Source organism: Onychomys torridus, chromosome 4 (genome assembly GCF_903995425.1).
Source record: "Onychomys torridus chromosome 4, mOncTor1.1, whole genome shotgun sequence".
Classification (NCBI taxonomy): Eukaryota; Metazoa; Chordata; class Mammalia; order Rodentia; family Cricetidae; genus Onychomys; species Onychomys torridus.
In genome coordinates this window covers 145,749,399-145,766,712 of record NC_050446.1, presented here as the reverse complement: position 1 = coordinate 145,766,712, position 17,314 = coordinate 145,749,399, and the positions used below count along the sequence as shown (strand labels likewise).

The 17,314-nt window shown below is 47.0% G+C and overlaps 2 protein-coding genes across 4 annotated transcripts in view; one reads left to right on the top strand and one right to left on the bottom strand.

The window, feature by feature from the left end:
- Positions 1-1,215: 1,215 nt before the first annotated feature.
- Foxa2 (forkhead box A2) lies at positions 1,216-5,305 on the bottom strand. Of its 3 annotated transcripts, XM_036186471.1 has the most exons (3): positions 5,196-5,305; positions 4,171-4,240; positions 1,216-3,153 (listed from the first exon to the last, which is right to left on the bottom strand). In XM_036186471.1, exons 2-3 carry the CDS (start codon positions 4,237-4,239, stop codon positions 1,843-1,845), a joined length of 1,380 nt encoding a protein of 459 aa, XP_036042364.1. In that variant the 5' UTR covers position 4,240; positions 5,196-5,305; the 3' UTR covers positions 1,216-1,842. The 3 variants fall into 3 exon arrangements, with proteins under 3 accessions (XP_036042364.1, XP_036042363.1, XP_036042365.1); XM_036186470.1 differs by lacking the exon at positions 5,196-5,305 and having other exon boundaries at positions 4,171-4,292; XM_036186472.1 differs by lacking the exons at positions 4,171-4,240; positions 5,196-5,305 and adding an exon at positions 3,616-3,805.
- The window catches only part of LOC118581974 (asparagine synthetase domain-containing protein 1-like), a 29,782-nt gene continuing 17,397 nt past the window's right edge, over positions 4,930-17,314 (top strand). Inside the window, exon 1 of the mRNA XM_036184364.1 lies at positions 4,930-5,076. Coding sequence (XP_036040257.1) covers positions 4,930-5,076 — 147 coding nt within the window. The remainder of the gene's footprint in view (positions 5,077-17,314) is intronic.

The window sequence follows — 17,314 nt, the reverse complement described above, 5'->3', positions numbered from 1 at the left end:
GACACTGGGTTCTCACTACTTTTGGAGTCATTTGGTAGGCTGCTCAAGGCATCCTTCACTGCCTCCTCATTCCCCAATATAGTTTTATAAAAGGAGATTTGGAGGTTACCCTAAGCTATGCAACTAAAACCAATTGCAGAAGAATATTCAAAATGTCCCCCCCCCATTAGGTGGCTCATCATCTCTAGGCTATCGTGATTTCCCAGCACCAGGATAACACCCATAAGGGGAGAGGGTGAGAGGAGCCTGGGTGTGTGTGTGGGGGGGGCAGGGGGTGTCACAGACAGGAGCCCATGATCTCAATTCCACAGGAAGGTCAAAGGGGTTGTATGATAGAAGTGGCCATGAAGAGGCAAAAGGCTACTCCAAGAATTTGTAAATACAGTCTAGGCACACTTACTAGCAAAGAGGCCTAAGATTAAAAATAAAAATAAAAATACAGCTAACATGTGTAAACTTCTGCCCTTCTAGCATAGCCAGCTCTAAGAGCCCAAGGGCCCTCTGCAACACCACATCTTCCAGTAACTCAGGTGCAAAATTAAGATAGGTGCACCCAGATTGCTTTTGCTTCCGGCTTGACAAATAACACTACTGGACTTTAGCTGGGTGGGCTCAGTGACACAGGTCTGTAATCCTAGCACTGGGGAGGCAGAGGCAGGAGGATGGCCAAAACCTGGTCTTCATAGTGAGTTCCAGACCAGGCAGGGCTACTTAGGAGACTTTGTCTCCAATCTCTGTGTCTTAATAAAAATATCGATATGAATAAAGACGCTGGGATTGTCCATCAGAGACTTATGTGTTCTGTAACTTTTAGTAATATTAACTTCAAAATTTTTAAAGTGACTATGAGCAATTTTAATTTGTTTACTGATATTGTTGTTGCATTATTTAGGGATTGTCTCCCATCCACTCTGAAAACGCATTTAGGGAGGCAAGATGGGAGTATGGCTATGTGGACAAGCCTGGGGAGCAGGAGATGTTCCTAGGACTGAGCAGTGGTGCTTACAGGAAAATTCATTCAACTTTGATATTTAAATAAAATGTTAGGTAAACAGCAACACTGACCTGCGCAGCCTCCCATGAAATCCCTGCAACAAACTCCCTCCTCCTTCCCATTCCCTTGCAATAATTTTATATCTGTTTAATTTTAAGGAGAGAGAGAGAGAGAGAGAGAGAGAGAGAGAGAGCAGAAGAAAAGAAAAAGAACCCAAGGGGTAAAATTGGCAATAACACTTTAATATAGATTTGTGAAACTCTGGCCATCCTAGCCAGAAGACACATTTATAAGCCATAAATAAAGCACGCAGAAACCATAAATTAAATCAGACCTGGATTTCACCATGTCCAGAATGGGATGCATTTTTTTTTCTTTCTCCTGGTCATTTACACCAGACTCTTACATTATTGTTTTTTCTCTTTTTAAACATCAGTACAACCCTCTGGTTCTCTGTTAAAACTACATGGTTTTATACCAAGTCACTCGCAAAGTTTTTGTTTGTTTTTAAAGTCAGACTTCCCTGCAACATCAACAATAATGAACAACAACAAAAATCAGAATCTGCAGGTGCCTTGAGAAGGAGTCTATAGGGTCTACCAAAGGCTCCTTTAAAAACGTTTATATATATATATATATGTATTTCCATTCCCTTCCCTATTTAGAATGACAGATCACTGTGGCCCATCTATTTAGGACCACAAGCAGTTAGGTGAGACTGCTCTCTTGGGGCCTGAAGTGTGGTGGCTACTTTTTCCTCAAAGTTCTCCCAGAGTCTCTAGACAGCCTCTCTTCTCTCTGGTCCTTCTCCCAGTGGCCAGAGCTAGCAGGGCCTGAAAACCATCTTCTTAGGAGGAGTTCATAATGGGCCTGGAGTACACTCCCTGGTAGTAGGAGGTGTCTGCAGCCAGGGGCGAGGCATCCAGGCCCGCTTTGTTCGTGACTGGGCCCATGGCCAAGCTGCCTGGCATGGGGGAACCATAGCCCCCAGGGTAGTGCATGACTTGTTCATAGGCCTTGAGGTCCATTTTGTGGGGCTGATGGTGGTGGTGGCTGTGGTGGTGTTGTTGCTCGGAGGACATAAGGTTGTTGATAGAGAAGGGATGGTTGAAGGCGTAATGGTGCTCCGGCTTCAGGTGGGCCTCCGGTGGTAGGACTGGGTGGTGAGGTGGACCCAGCAGGTGGGCTGCAGCCTGCTGCTGCTGCCCAGGCGAGGGCGCCGGTTCCGGGGGACTCAGCGCGGAGGCAGGTGTTCCCTTCAGCTCGCCCAGGCCGCCTCGCTTGTGTTCCTGACATGGGGAAGAGCTCGAATGGGGGGACTCGGTGCCCGCCGGAGTCTCAGAGGCCGAGCCCGCAGCCTCCCCGAGCTGAGCCTGCGAGGCTTGGGTCCCAGCAGCTGTCTTCTTGCCTCCGCCACCGCCTGCACCCGCGGCTTCCTTCAGTGCCAGCTGCTTCTCACATTTGAAGCGCTTCTGGCGGCGCAAGTAGCAACCGTTCTCAAACATGTTGCCGGAGTCAGGGTGCAGGGTCCAGAAGGAGCCCTTGCCAGGCTTGTCCGGAGAGCGGGGCACCTTGAGAAAGCAGTCGTTGAAGGAGAGCGAGTGACGGATGGAGTTCTGCCAGCGCTGCTGGTTCTGTCGGTAGAAAGGGAAGAGGTCCATGATCCACTGGTATATCTCGCTCAACGTCAGCATCTTGTTGGGACTCTGCTGGATGGCCATGGTGATGAGCGAGATGTACGAGTAGGGAGGCTTGGCGTGTGTATAGCTGCGTCGGTAGGTCTTGGGGTCCCGCGCACGACTCAGGCCCGCCTGCCCGTACATGGGGCTCATCGAGTTCATGTTGGCATAGGGAGCAAGGCCACCCATGGCCCCGGCCGCCTGTCCCCCGAGCGGGCTCAGGCTCGGACTCAGATGAGGTCCCATGCCTGCCACGCCGGCCGCCCCAGCTGAGCCACTCATGCCCGCCATGGCGCCCGCGCCCGGGGACATGCCAGCTAGAGACGGGCTCATTCCAGCGCCCACATATGATGACATGTTCATGGAGCCCGCGCTCATGTTGCCGGAACCGCTGCCCATAGCGGCGGCGGACATGCTCATGTAAGTGTTCATCCCGTTCATTCCCAGGCCGGCGTTCATGTTGCTCACGGAAGAGTAGCCCTGCAGACAGAGCCCAGAGAGGAGACAGGTTAGCACCTAGGCTGAAAGTGCCAGACCCTCCCACACATCGGTAGGACCCAGTCCTCCGCCTTTGTGGAGGCCTCTGCAGGATCTCTTTCTTTCCCTGGGTCCGAGTTCACCAATTCCAAGTCCTCTTGTGCCTCAAAGCGAGCAGGACGGGTGATCGCCCTAGGAGAGGTGGCCAGCGGGCTGCAGTTCTAGGCTTGAGGCTCGCTCCTTGCCCAGATTCTAGAACATCGGTGCCCTGGACCACCACCAAGTTAGGCGTCCAAATGTATTTTACTCTCCTCAGGGGCTCCCCAAACCCTCTGGCGGGCATACTGAGTCAGCACCAAGCAATCTCTGTTGCTATCCCTGGTCGTCAAAAGCCACCTTTGGAACGTCACTGGGGCAGTCTCAAGTGGAAATAGTCTCAGTGTCCCCTATTCTGGGCCTTCGTACCGGGACCCCACTCATTAGTCACAGGGGAATGAAGTGCAGTGCCTGAGCAGAGTCCGCGGGCAGTTGGAGGCATTGCGTGGAGGAATAGGGAAGGGATCGCCAGCTCGGCTCCGAACTGTTAGTGTCCTGGCTTCATCGCCACAAACTTTCTTTCTCTTTGTCCACTAGTCTTTGACTCTTTGCCTGCACCTCTGTCCCCAACTCCTACCCACCTTCTCTTCTGCAGCTCCCCACCCCCTCGCCAGCCGACCTCCCACCCCTCCCCAGCCGCGCGCTGCCAAACATAACTCTGTTAGGATAGTGCGTGGCTCGGCCACGAAGAGGATTTGGAGGCGCCGCAAGTCAATATTTGATCACAAAGTTAATATTATCTCAAGGCTAACAGTGTGTCGTATAAAAAAGAGACCCATTTGAGTCGAAGGAGGGCGGAAAAGGCGGCTGTCCAGGAAGGCTAGGGGTGGGGGGGGGGCGGGTGCCCGTGAAGGGAGCATGCGGAGGCTGGGGACTCTGAGACAGCTACCACCCCACTTTCCCCTGGCGAAGGCCAGCGCTTACCTCCGGCTCCGCGTAGTAGCTGCTCCAGTCGGATGGCTCGTGCCCTTCCATCTTCACTGCTCCCAGCATACTGGAAGCCGAGTGCATGGCGGTTTAAAATTTAACAGCCACAACAAACGACCAGCAATCAGCCCCCCCCCCCACCCTCTTAAAAAAAAAAAAAGTCAGCTAAGGCACCGTCCCCTCCCTCCCTCCCTCTCTCGCGCTCCCTCTCTCTCTCTCTCTCTCTCCCTCGGCTCCACTTCCTCTCTCTCCCGCGGCAGGCCGCGGGAGGTAGCTGGGAGTGGGCGGGAAGGTAGCTGGTGGAGGAGGGGGTCAAAGAACCTAGGAGGCCGGAACCTGAGCCCTGCCGTCGGGCGTGCCCTCCGTCGCCGCGCTCCTGGGGCTGCCGGTTCAGGCTGAGGCTGGCAGTGTCGAGCTGCCGGGAGGCGGCGGGAAGCTAGCGGCGCGGGGGGGGGGGGGGGGAAGCTAGAGGAGGGGGAGGAGGAGGTGTGGACCGCGCAGCGGACAAGTGCCGCAGTGACGTGGGCGGCTGGTGATATAGCGCGGCGCGCTGGCGCAGGCCTCCAATCCCCAGACCCCGGGCAGCCCATTTGAATAATCATCTCACACTTAGGTGAGAGGAAGCCCGGTCCGGCTCTCCGCACCTGCCGCTCGGCGCCGGGAGCCAGCGCAGCTCCTGCTGTCCCCCGTACTCCCAAGACCCGAACCTGCAAGCAGGCGCGCGGGCGCCCTGGTGGAGTCCCTTTCTTTGAGTCCATGGGGAGTCTTCCGTGGACCCAGGCACCTGGGATCAGGCCACCCCTGGAGAAGCTCTGGACTCCTGCCCCACCCCTCCTCTTCTCCCTGAGCACCCGATACATCAATCCGAGGGCGCGTACCGCCTCGGTGCCCCGCAGAGCCGAGGCTAGCCAGATTTATTTATCCCAGCTTTCTATCCTCTCCGCGCACATTCCCTGTCAAAACAACAAGCAGGTGACAGCCAATTTGCTAAGCGCTGTCCTATTTAGAAAAACTGTACACACCTTTAACTAGCTGGCGGCTGCTCCGGAGGCCCCTCCCTATTACAGTTAAGTCCTGAGGCGGCCTCCGGAGGCGCACAGGACACGCATGGTCAGGCCGCCTTAGTTGTCAGCTATCTCAGACCTTTTTCTGGCTACCTACCCCAGGCGTCCCGGAGAGCACCTCTTAGTTGCAGCCAATGCCTGGTCGGCTGCAATTTGTCTCTGACATGCGGGCCTCGGTGTTTCAAGGTTACTTTTCAGTTAAATCCAAGGTGCCCACAGCATTTCGTAACTAAAACAAACAGGGCAGTGGTGGGGGTAGGGCAGGAGGGGAGAGAGAAAAAGGAATCAATAATAGGCCTTATGGGATGACTTCAGGAGGATCCGTGTTCTCTCTGCCTGCCAAGGGAGGGACCATTTTATAAAATTTGAAAATTTGAGTTTCTTTTTTCTTCAGCTTCTGGGTGCTTAAAAAAAATGTCATTTGAGTGTGGTGGCCCATGCCTTTTCAGGAGGCAGAGGCAGGCTGATCTCTGAGTTGGAGACTGGCCTAGTCTACATACAGATCGTGTTCCAGGACAGCCAGGGCTGCATAGAGAAACCCTGTCTCGAAAATCAAAACCAAAACCAAAACAATAGAACATGTCATTTGATGTCATTTGTATTGTTTGCTACCAAGACTACGGTAAGCCAAGATTTTTGAGTAATGGGTCTTGCAGGCAAACGGTTATATGTAGATGTTTCCCTTGGTTCTGGAAAATGTGACTGAAATGTAGGGATACAGTTCTGAACTCTTCCGCCTCAGAAGCGGAGAAAATAGGGAATAAATAGTTGGCCCCTGGCTCAAATCCAGATGTCCTGAGTTGGGAGTCATGGTAGCAGAGAATAGATGGAGGTGGCAGGCACTGGGGTGAGCTTTGAACATGGAAACCTGAATGAGGCTCAGACTGGAGGGTGAACCAAGGGAATGGGTAGAGAAAGAGGTCAGCATCCTTTTGTACTGAAGACCCAGCAGCTCCTTTTGCTACTGAAATGCGTGGTTTGGACAGTTTGCAGAACAAGTAAAGTCCTCTGAAGGAGTACAGGGCAAGATTCCCCAAAGGCAAGACCTGCTTTCCCGTTGAATGGTGAATCTGACATGCTCACCTAGTGAACACAGGGAACCCAAAGAGATCAGATCCCCAGCATCACCCCCAGGACCAAGGATGGTGGGCTGTCTACAGGAAAAGAGGGGTACACCTGCTGTTTATAAGAGCTGTTTTTCAAAATCAAAAATACAGGTATATACCTGTACACACACACACACACACACACACACAGAGAGAGAGAGAGAGAGAGAGAGAGAGAGAGAGAGAGAGAGAGAGAGAGAGACCCTTAAACACACTCCAGTTCTGTCCACAGAGATCTTAAATTTTGAAGCACAGGACTTCCCTCCACACAAGGATAGGATAGTTCTTCCTTCAGGTACTGAAACTCAAGATACCAAGATACCAAGCTTTTTATTTCCTCCTCCTCCTCCTCTTCCTCCTCCTCCTCTTCCTCCTCCTCTTCCTCTCTTTCTTTCTTTTTCATATTTCGAGACAGGGTTTCTCTGTATAACAGCCATGGCTGTCCTGGAACTCCCGTATTCACTGAGATTCGCCTGCCTCTGCCTCCCCAGTGTAGGGATACCAATAGTCTGGTTTACACTCTCTGTGTCTGTCTCTGTGACTGTTTCTGTCTCTCTGTCTCTGTCTCTCTATCTGTCTCTCTCTGTCTGTCTCTGTCTCTGTCTCTCTGTCTCTCTGTCTCTTTCTGTCTCTCTCTCTGTCTCTCTCTCTGTCTCTCTCTCTCTCTGTCTCTCTCTCTCTCTCCTCCTTTCCCCCACCCACTACACTGTCTGCCTCTCCCATCCCTCTCTGTTGAAAGCCAGGATATTTGTAAGCCTGTGGGCTGCATTACTCTCTGGGCTCCTAGTTGAAATTTAGTTCTAGAAATCATTCCACGTGTGAAATTAGCTACCAAGCGCTGGGAGCTTGGGTCTGCGGAGGAAAGTACGCTTCCCTCTGTAGACAGACCTGCGAGTTCCCACCCTCGCCTGAAGCTTCGTGCATGCTCAGATTTGTCGGGATATCTCGGAGTGCTAAGTTCCAACTTCTACAGTGGCAGGGCGCCCCCTGTCGGCCGCGAAGCTCCCGGGGTCAACCCTAGGCCTGAGTCAGCCGTGGGCTCCTAATTGCGTAACTCCTACGCTCACTTTCTTCTGGCCAGACAATCCATCTCCACCCGAAAGCACCTCCTGGAGGTCCCTGAAATTATGCGCAAAGCCAACCCCGCTTCTAGTTTCCTATCTCCGAGAAAGGGTGGTCTGCGTATGACGCCATCTGAAACATTTGAGTAGCTGGTTTGCGACCCTCCAAGCACCGCCGGCCCCTGGCTTACAGTGAGCAGCCAGGGAGCCCTGCGCCCCCGAGCTGCGGAGCGAGGGGAAACATTCTTTGCCGGCGCTTGCTCTTGGTGGCGCGTACACTGGTCCCCCCCGGAGCCGCTGCGATTTCTAAAGGTTTATTCAGAGCTTTGGCACCAGAGTTCCAGGCTGGAATGCTGTAAACTGCCCCAGGTGCCTCTCTCCAGGAAAAAGTTCTCGGGAGCTCCTGCTACACACAGATGTCTGCTCTGATCCCCGACAGTCTAAACCTCACCTAGGGCCGAGCTACACAAAGAGTTCCTTTGCCTGCGCCCTCCCCTTTCGCCCTTTCTTCGGTGTTGCACAGTGGCGGGTAAAGCTTCCTTACAAACGGCCACTGCTCCTAGGTTTGTTTTTATTCTGGACGTCGCGCCAGCGGCAAGGGGGCCCCTTTGATTTGGCCTCAAATCTTGGCTATCTCTGCTGTCGCTGGGGAGAGACTGAGATCCAGTGTCTCATAGTAAAAACTACTCCCCAAAGTTTTCTGTCAATGAAACTAGCTAGTTTCATGAAACAGAACGCAACTCCCCCTATGAAACACGGTGGAATTCTCTGGGTGAACCCCAAATCTCAATGCAGAAAATCTATATAGTATATCAAAGGTTGTAGGTAACATTTCACTTTTTGTGGGTGTGTTGTTGTTTCTGAAGTTTATTTTTAAAAATCAGACCCCCAGAGTTCGTCTGTGTAGAACTTGTGAACACTGTCAAATCCTCTCCTGTGAGTTTCATAGTTTAGTTTAGTTTTTTTTTTTTTTTGAGTCGAAACACTTGTTTATGGGGAGTACTAAAAGTCAGTTAGCCATGAACACATCACCACAGGATATTTACATGTGCAAATGAAGAAAAGAGTTAATAGGTTGAACTCTTCTGTAAAAACAAAGAAAAAAAAAGGTGTCTATAAAAGTGAGGTGGGGACAAAAGTTTAAGTTTAAAGCTGTGTTGTCTCCTGTGGCACGATCTATGGGAAAGAAAGAGTGGGAATAAAGTAATTAGATAAATATGATATTAGTACCCCTGATGGGATTGGTGATGTAACTCGATGGAAGACTGTGCTTTGTGTGAGCGTGACCCTGGGTTCATTATCTAACATCAAAAACAAAACAAAACAAAACAAGGGGCTGGAGAGATTGCTCAGTGGTTAGAGCACTGACTGCTCTTCCAGAGGACCCAGGTTCAGTTCTCAGCATCCACATGGCAGTTCACAACTGTCTGTAATTCCAGTTCCAGGAGACCAGAAACCCATGGCAAAACACCAGTGTACATAAAATAAAAATAGATAAAATTAAAAACAAAACGAGATTGGATTTGGGTGATAGAACTGTGTCTTCAATGTAGATTTGTTTTTGCAGAACAGTGATATCATTTTATATATCGTTTTACTGTTGCATCCTCTTTTATTATGTTATGGTGAAGTACACAATAAGGTTATTAACTCTCATGTTAAGGAAGTCTTGGAAAAATAATTGTGTAGTTAATGACTAATTTCTCATCCTGGAACAATGAGAAAAAGCCACTTTTCTAACTGATTCTGATTTTGCTAAATTTTTTTTTACCACCTTACTGGTATCAGCAGATGGAGTCTGCCCTTCAGAGAGAGGAAATGAAGAGCTACTGATGTCAACCACAGGGGTCATTCCTAGCTCGGTCCCTTGGCAGAGCAGGGGACACTAGACTATGTGGGATCTGGGTTAAGGTTCAGCTGAATTCATTAGACACACAGACCCCCACCCCACCCCAGTTTAATGCACATAGAGCTTGTTTGGAGGCTGGGTTTTAGTTATGAATGTTTGTCATTTATAGGCTATCTTGTTTGGAGGCTAGGTTTTAGTTATGAATGTTTGTCATTTATAGGCTGTCTTGGCGCTTGGGTAGAGCAGTTACAGACTGGACTCACATCTGTTTTGCTCAGTACTGAAAGCCAGTGTTCTGTCCGTTCTGGGCAAGAATTTAGGAGTATTTCTGAGATACACTCAACATCTGGCCTGCTCACCTTTAGCATGCTTCTGGTATGTGGGGCTTTTAATTGAAATATTTGGAAAAGATAAAAATAAAAGGCAACATTTGGTAGCAATAATAACAGAGCAATGTGAGAAAAACATCTCTGCTGAGGGATCCCTAAAGTCAAACACACCTACATCCATGGCCCTGGGAGCTTTTCATTCATTTGCAAGCTGGTCTTGGGAGAAATATCAGATATTTCTGCCAACAAGGTAAACTTCATGAAGGACAGCAGTCCTAGGAAGTCACTCACAGGCTCCGGCCATTTATTTTCTCTGTGTTGCTTGGCTAATGTGGAAGAGATTCCATTAGATCTATGGAACCACTGATGACTTAGTGGATAAGCAAATGTTCTCCCAGTAAGTAAGAAGCAGTAGGGCACTGAGCAGTGTGGAGACCTGACACAGGGCAGCAAGGCTTGGAGTTCAAGTTTGAGACTTGGAAAGTGCTCTTGGCATCTTTGTTTCCATTTCAAAGTCATGCAGGGGAATAGCATAAACACAGAGGAACTGCACACAACTTATTTCAATATTAGCAGTGACAATGGAGGGGGAAATTATATATTCTTACCCATTTGGCAAATATTTAATGAGCTCTTACTCTATTCTAGGTGGTGCATACACAGGGAACGCCACCTGTTTATGGAGACTAATCCTGATTCCCTCCTTATTTTCTTCCCTTTTCTCTTCTGTCAAAAGTTCCAACCTTAGCTGGGTGGTGGTGGTGCACATCTTTCATCCCAGTACTTGGGAGACACAGACAGGGAGGGGGACCTCTGAATTCGAGGCCAGTCTTGAATAGAGAGCTACTTCTAGGACAGCGAGGGCTACTTAGAGAAACCCTGTCTGGGAAAAAAAAAGTTCCAACCTCTTACTACTGTCAGGATTCTTTCCAACAGTGATCCAGGAACTTTCAAGTGGGAAAATCTACATTCTCTTATTCAAAACTAGTCTTTCAGTTGACAAAAAACAGACTAAATTTCAAGATGATGGGTTCTGTCCGTTTTGAACAAAATCAGCAGGACCAGCTAGCCGGAAAACCAAGGACTCAGAACTCCTATGGAGAACACAGTAGCAGATCAGATCTGACGCAAAGTGGCTACACAAAGAGCATTGTCATCTCTGACCCTGTCCCTTTATTATATGTGGCATCAGTTTGCCACATAATGGACGCTACATTGCTGCCTCTTGCGGTCTATTGGCGTTGTCTTTTGTTTTTTCTTTAAAGGGTTTCGTTGTCATTGTCTAGTTGGTTGGTTATGGTGGCCTAGGTGTGATGCTGTGAATTGTATTCAGAGCCACTCTGAACAAGTACTCTACCACTGAGAATACGAACTGAGTATACAAAGCCTGGAAGTCTGGCTTTAGGAAGGGTGTGATGCTGCTCCAGGGGTGGTACTAACTTACAAAACTTGTCAAGTCTGACAAATGCTGGTCTGAAGAGTTTGCGATACATGTGTCTGTGTTAGCTGTTTCAGGTGGACTTGTCAAAGTAATCCCAACTAAAGTATTGTGGACTAGCCTTCCCCTTGCAGCTTCTAAGGGGTGCTACTAAATTACAGCTACAGGGCCCCACTGACACTGGGCTAATTAGCCAGGCTTGCGACACACAAACCCCTTAACCTTTTATGTGCATAGGAACTCCCACCCCTGCCAGGGATCTCGTTAAAATGCATATTCTGCTTCAGCAGGTAGATTTAGCATTCCTTCAATGTGGGAAGAACTGCTGGTTCACTGACCACAGGTGGTCTCAGCCCTACGGGACCTTTTTTTCCCCCACTGTTCCTGCAGTCAGTACTGAGCAGGTGGTGAGATGTCACATGATAAAATGAGAATTGGAGGCCCCTCTTCAGTTTCTGCTACTACTCTAGTACCTGCCTTGCTATGAGCCTCCCTTCACTGTCCTGGTTAGGGTCTGCAGGGCATCACTTGTGCAAAAACTGTGGAAACAGCCCCTAGGCAGCTGGGCCCCTGCAGCAAGTGTTCCAAGCAGAGCTCCCCCATGGTGCATTGTTAGCTCACTCACATCCCCCTCTACCACCTGGGCATGTTTTCCGGAGACAGGGACCTCCCTGGTTGACTGGAGAGGACAGAGGATCTATAGCAATTATCAGTTTGCAACACTGATAGATATTTTCCAAGTATGGAGAAACAGGGAAACAAAGCCTCCCTCCGCTGCTGCCACATCAGCCTAGGATTACAAGAAAGACTCTTTCACCACTGTTCTGGAAGGAAGATGCCCAAGGAATCCAGGCGAGGGCTGGGTGGTGGTCCAACCCTGAGCACAGGCTGAGGGCCCTAATCTTCATCCTCATCCTAATATACATTTCAGAAACAAAATGCAAGGATCAAAAGGATGAGAAAGTGACAAGAACAAGCCTGTTTATTGAGTTTCCAGTGGAGTTTGCCTCTTCACCCTGGAAGAATCCCAGGCCTCTTTTGAAGACTACTGGGACTAAGAATCTCTTCCCTAAAATGTAACACAATATTGAACCCACACTGCCTGTCACTGTATGCTAAAAGAGCTAAGAGTCAGTTCAACTGAATTCTTAGACATCACAGTGAATTCCTCCACTAACCTTGGCATGCCATCCAAATATTTTCTAACACACACAGCAAGAAAAGTTTAGGAACTGGAACTGAAGTCTCAGAGGTGAGAAAAATGGAAGGCCTCAGGCTGCTACTGACTCTTATTCCAGCTGCAATGTGCTTTTCCTGTTAGTGGGAGGACCATCTTTCCACTGTGAGAATTTGAATGAAGCATTCTTTCTGAGAAGAGCTCCTTCCTTTCATGTCAGAACCTCTGTAAGGAAAGCAAAACACCTCTTCTGTGGGCGAGTTCTTATTTATACAATGCTTTTGTATGCACAAGAAGAACTAATGCAAGTCACTGAGGAGTTTAGACCAATGGCTTCATCTGTGTCAGTGGACTGGGGATTAATAAAGACAGGAAGGTCATTGTATTAATGTACTTTTCAGACATGTAGGTGGAAATGGACAGGAAACGCAAACTTACTTATTACTTGTCTTTTTTATGTCCAATTATTAAATCACCCAAGAGGGCACTTCTTTTGGTCTAAGAGAGCTGACTGACCACATGGGTGCTAGATGGAAAGGGGGATGTTAAGTGCAGGTTCGTGTTCATCAGAGAAGGTCCTATGAATAGGTCTATACTGCCAAAATCTCCAAGGTTCGGCTACACCTTTGAAGTGGAAAACATGCATTCATCCTTCCATATCTCCAAATAAGGTGCTAAGTAGCTGTTCGTTGTGGAGGACGCCCGACTGGCCCGGACACCGATCCCCCAGGTCTCATAGTCAGACCAACATGACTTTAGATACTTCTCTGTCTTCTTTCATTCTTTCCTCCCCTTTGGCATGTAAAATTTGGAAATAGAACATTCTTTTTATCGTTTTCATTCCTGTATTCCTCTTCCCAAATGCTGGTGCTTTTTCTAGAAAGAGTTGTCTTCATGTACTGTTTTAAAAAAATGATATAAATGTCTATAAAATCATAGAGAAATTGGTATTTTATTTTTATATTATTTATTTGTAATTATATTATATAATATTATATACTATATAATATGCATATATGCAATATTATATATAATGTTACACAATATTATAACATAATTACAAAAATATAATTATATTGTACAATAATATAAATATATTATTTACTATAAAATACAAAATTATAATACTTATTATATCATTGTAATATATAATCTATTATATTATTTATTTATTATTATTTATTTCGTATTTGATCCTGTGAATGGAACCACTAGGCTTGTGCATACCATACAAGTGCTGTGCTGCTGAGCTCTGCCCTCATAATCATTTTATAATGAAGTGCTGTGGGTTAATACTCTTGTACACTGTAAATACTTGTCGTTCTAATTGGTTTAATAAAATGTCGATTGGCCAGTAGCCAGGTAGGAAGTAAAGGTGGGATGAGCAGATTAGAATTCTGGGAAGAGGAAGGGCGGAGTCAAGAGTCGCCAGCCAGGTGCAGATGAAGCAAGTTGAGAATGTCACACTGAGAAAAGGTACCAAGCCATGTGGCTAAACATAGATAAAAATTATGGGTTAATTTAAGTGTTAGAGTTAGTTAGCAATAAGCCGGAGCCTTAGGCCAAACTGTTTGTAATTAATATTAGGCTTCTGAGTCAATTATTTGGGAAGTGGCTGCTGGGTATTTGGAAACAGGCAAGCAGGAGAGAAACTTCCACGTACGATAAAGTGTTAAATAGTCATAGAATATGATTAATTTGATTTTAAGAATAACAAACTTGTCACTACACAGGAAACTTCTGAAGTTTGAATGCCAAACTGTCAACACTGACAGGCCCAGAAGTTGACTTGGGAAGAATGGGAGAGACATTTATTTTATGTCTGCCCAATTTTTCTACTTGTATCTTCTGTTTTTGTAAACAAAATCTGAGAAATGTGACCTTTGCCTCTGGAGAGCTATTATGTTGCACATGTGTATTTCTAGCCTTCATTAATCAAAACCTACCCTGAAGTGTCTTGCTTCAGAGAAAATGAGCAAGCTTCTCTCTGGAGAAACAGTTTCTATTTTTTTGGGAAAGAAATCAGATCAGAAACACATAGGCTGGGAGAGGACAGGAAGGAAAAACATGAACAGGATTTAATAAATCTGACCCAATTAAGGAAAAGTGAGTGTCTGAGACAGCTTAAAGAACCAGCAAACCTCCCTTTGCCTTGGCTCTAATTGTTTATGGTCCTCGGGAAGGGAAAATATTGAAATGTAGGCTCTGTGTGGTTTCACTTAATTAATATTTATGACCACAGAAGAAAATTAAATATGGCAAACAGTGTAATTTTGAACAGTCTGTGGTCATGCACAGCAGCGCTCACAACAGGTCCAGAAACAAGGAGTGTGGGGTTGGGGCCTCTTCATCTTCCCTTTTCATGTTGTATATATGCTGGGTAAGCCCTCCAGAAATAAGAACTTGAATTTGACAGTGATCGTGTGAGTGAGTGTGTGTGTGTGTGTGTGTGTGTGTGTGTGTGTGTGTGTGTGCACATGCACTTGCCAGTGGATATGAATAATTTTGTTGTTTTTGTAATTGAATGTCTGAAGGAAAATTTTTATTCTTTCACTACCCTGCCCCCAAGAAGAAGAGAGACAAAGAACAAGGGAATGCCCATTGTATTAGTTTAGGAAACATCTGTGTGGCTTTGTTGAATGTTTCTAGAACAGGTATCTGTATATACTGATTCTTTGGAACAGAACATTGGTGAGATAATATGCCTTCTCAAGATGAGAAATGCAGATATAAAGTTGCTTCTCTGCGCTAGTAAATGATGGGTGGAATGTAGGACAGATGCACATTACTGTCATATACAAACATATACTTTACTTGTGTGCATTAGTTTGGGTTGGATAGAACCAGCTTATCACAAATTTTAGGCCTGTGCTTTTCAAACTTCTATTGATCAAACTTCTATTGATGACCCATTCTTGTGTTGTGATAGCAAATTGCTTCACTACACTTAATAAACACAAGGGAAAGAAGAATGGAATAAATGTTCTTCATTCATCCTGCACAGCAAAGATGTGTAGTCTTGAAAAATCTGGTTCTGTTATAAATGTACGTCTGCATTAGGATTTGAAATCCATTGCCCTACCATGGTGTGATGTCTAAAACCTAAGAAATTCCATACACTAAGAGGTAAGTGCACATTAGTTCTTGCAAAGAGGCTTCAGGTTTCTCATTTATTAGACAGATAAAGGCAGAAGTCCCTGGCACTGGTGCAATTTAATGAGTAAAGTCTCATAGAGAAGAGCTCCGACTGATCCCAAAGGGACTTTGCTCATCATTGGTTAAAGGCCCTTGTGGGGCCAAAGGCCTTACCCATGCCAGATACTTGTAACTGCCTAGGTGAATATGATAAGAGCAATCTCTGATGAAGAATCATAGCAAGCATTTACCCTAAACCACACAAAAGGCCTACACTGAATGGTCCTTATCCCTTTCAACAACAGCCCAAATTATCACTGTAACTTTGGCCCTCATTTGAAGGCATATCTGTCCATGTTCCTATAGTGACTCAGGCCACATCCATCACTTCTGAAATAGCCATATCCCTAATGGTGTCAAGATTCACTGGTGCCATGAATGTATTCAAGGAGGTCACTGAGCTGGGAGTAAACCAGAAAGAAGAATAACCACCACATAATGCCAGATCATGTCAGCAAGGTCATGTTTCACTCAGATAGGAGCAATTATTACTGGTCCTGGGTTGAGAAGGCTAGGTACCTCCTGCATGTGGGCTGATAAGAAACCAAGTCTCTGAAGGAAGGGGAAGTGTTTTCCAGACTAAAAGGACTGGAAGGGGAGGACTACAGGCCCATCCTGTGGAGGAGAATGCCTGTATAGAGGCATGGAGGCAATTCAGTTTCAGGTGGGGAAAGAGCTTCCTCAAAAGTTGGCCAGGTGCTAGGAGGCTACAGGGCCACCAGAAGCATCAGAGGCTAGAGACTTTTGTTCCCCATTCTGAGTGCTGAAATTAGCAGCCTGGGAAATAAGTCAGGACAAATTTGGAAAGGCTCTTCCTTAGCTGGGTGGTGGGAAAGGAAGTTGGACCCAGGGTTAGACAGAAGGTGAGTCACTGCCTGGGTGGAAACAAAGGAACTACTGTACCAGCTGCCCCACTATGAGTGCAGGCCACTTGCTACCCTCAGCTATCAGCCTCTCAGGGATCATCTCAGCTTCAGATGTGAGGTCCTGCCTCATCTTGGGTGACCCATATCCAATGCTGAATTCAAGCTTATACAGAGGCTTGATCACCTCAGCCCAGCTCAGACAACTACAAAAATACACTTTACCTAACTTAGAGGTTACCATGCAGGACAACACTAATTCAGGTAGAGAGGGTGAGTTTCTGGATGGAACACTCTCTTGGGCTTCCACTAGGCACAAATGGAGACAGTCTGGTTCTAGAAGAAGTTGACCTCTCTGGTAGGTTAGGCCTCCAACTGTCTCTTGAGAAAATTCCAAACCAGGAAAACATCAAGTGAAATAAAAATGTAAGCTGGGTGTAATAGTATGACTGCATTTGGCCACTATAGGCTCTAAGGGAGTGGCACTATTAGGAGGTGTGGCTTTGTTGGAGGAAGTGTGCCACTGTGGGGGTAGGCTTTGAGATTTCCTATGTTCAGAATACTACCCAGTGTCACAGTTGACTTCCTGTTGCCTGTAAGATGTAGTACTCTCAGCCCCAGCCCATCCGCTTGCATGGCACCATGCTTCTCATCATGGTGATAGTAGACTGAAACTCTAAAACTGTAAGCAATGCATCCCAATTAAATGTTTTCTTTGTGAGTTGCCATAGTCATGTCTTTTCACAGCAGTAAAAACTCTAACTAAGATGCAGGGTATTTGGCCCAGGAAAGTCTAGAAGGGAACTAAAGGATGAGGTAGGAAGTGTGGGCATTGATGAGAGGATTCAGCACCAAGCAAGAGATCATTGCTAAATCATGCTAGGGCCTCTTAGGGCCAGAGGACGGTAGGGTCCTGAGTTGTCCCTACTAAAGAAAAAGGAGCATGAGCAAGGATGAACAGGCTCCTGTGGTTATTGACAGCTGCTACTGATGGTCTTAGTTTTCTAGAGCTTTCCAGTGTGTCTGAGTAGGATAAGGACCATAGTCTCCATTTCCTGA

What these genes read in the sequence shown, in the direction of transcription:
- Foxa2 (XM_036186470.1), bottom strand. Translation starts at nt 4,257, where the DNA reads ATGCACTCGGCTTCCAGTATGCTGGGAGCAGTGAAGATGGAAGGGCAC. An exon ending in GCTACTACGCGGAGCCGGAG is followed by an intron (nt 3,154 to 4,170) that starts GTAAGCGCTGGC and finishes CTCTGTCTGCAG; the next exon opens with GGCTACTCTTCCGTGAGCAA.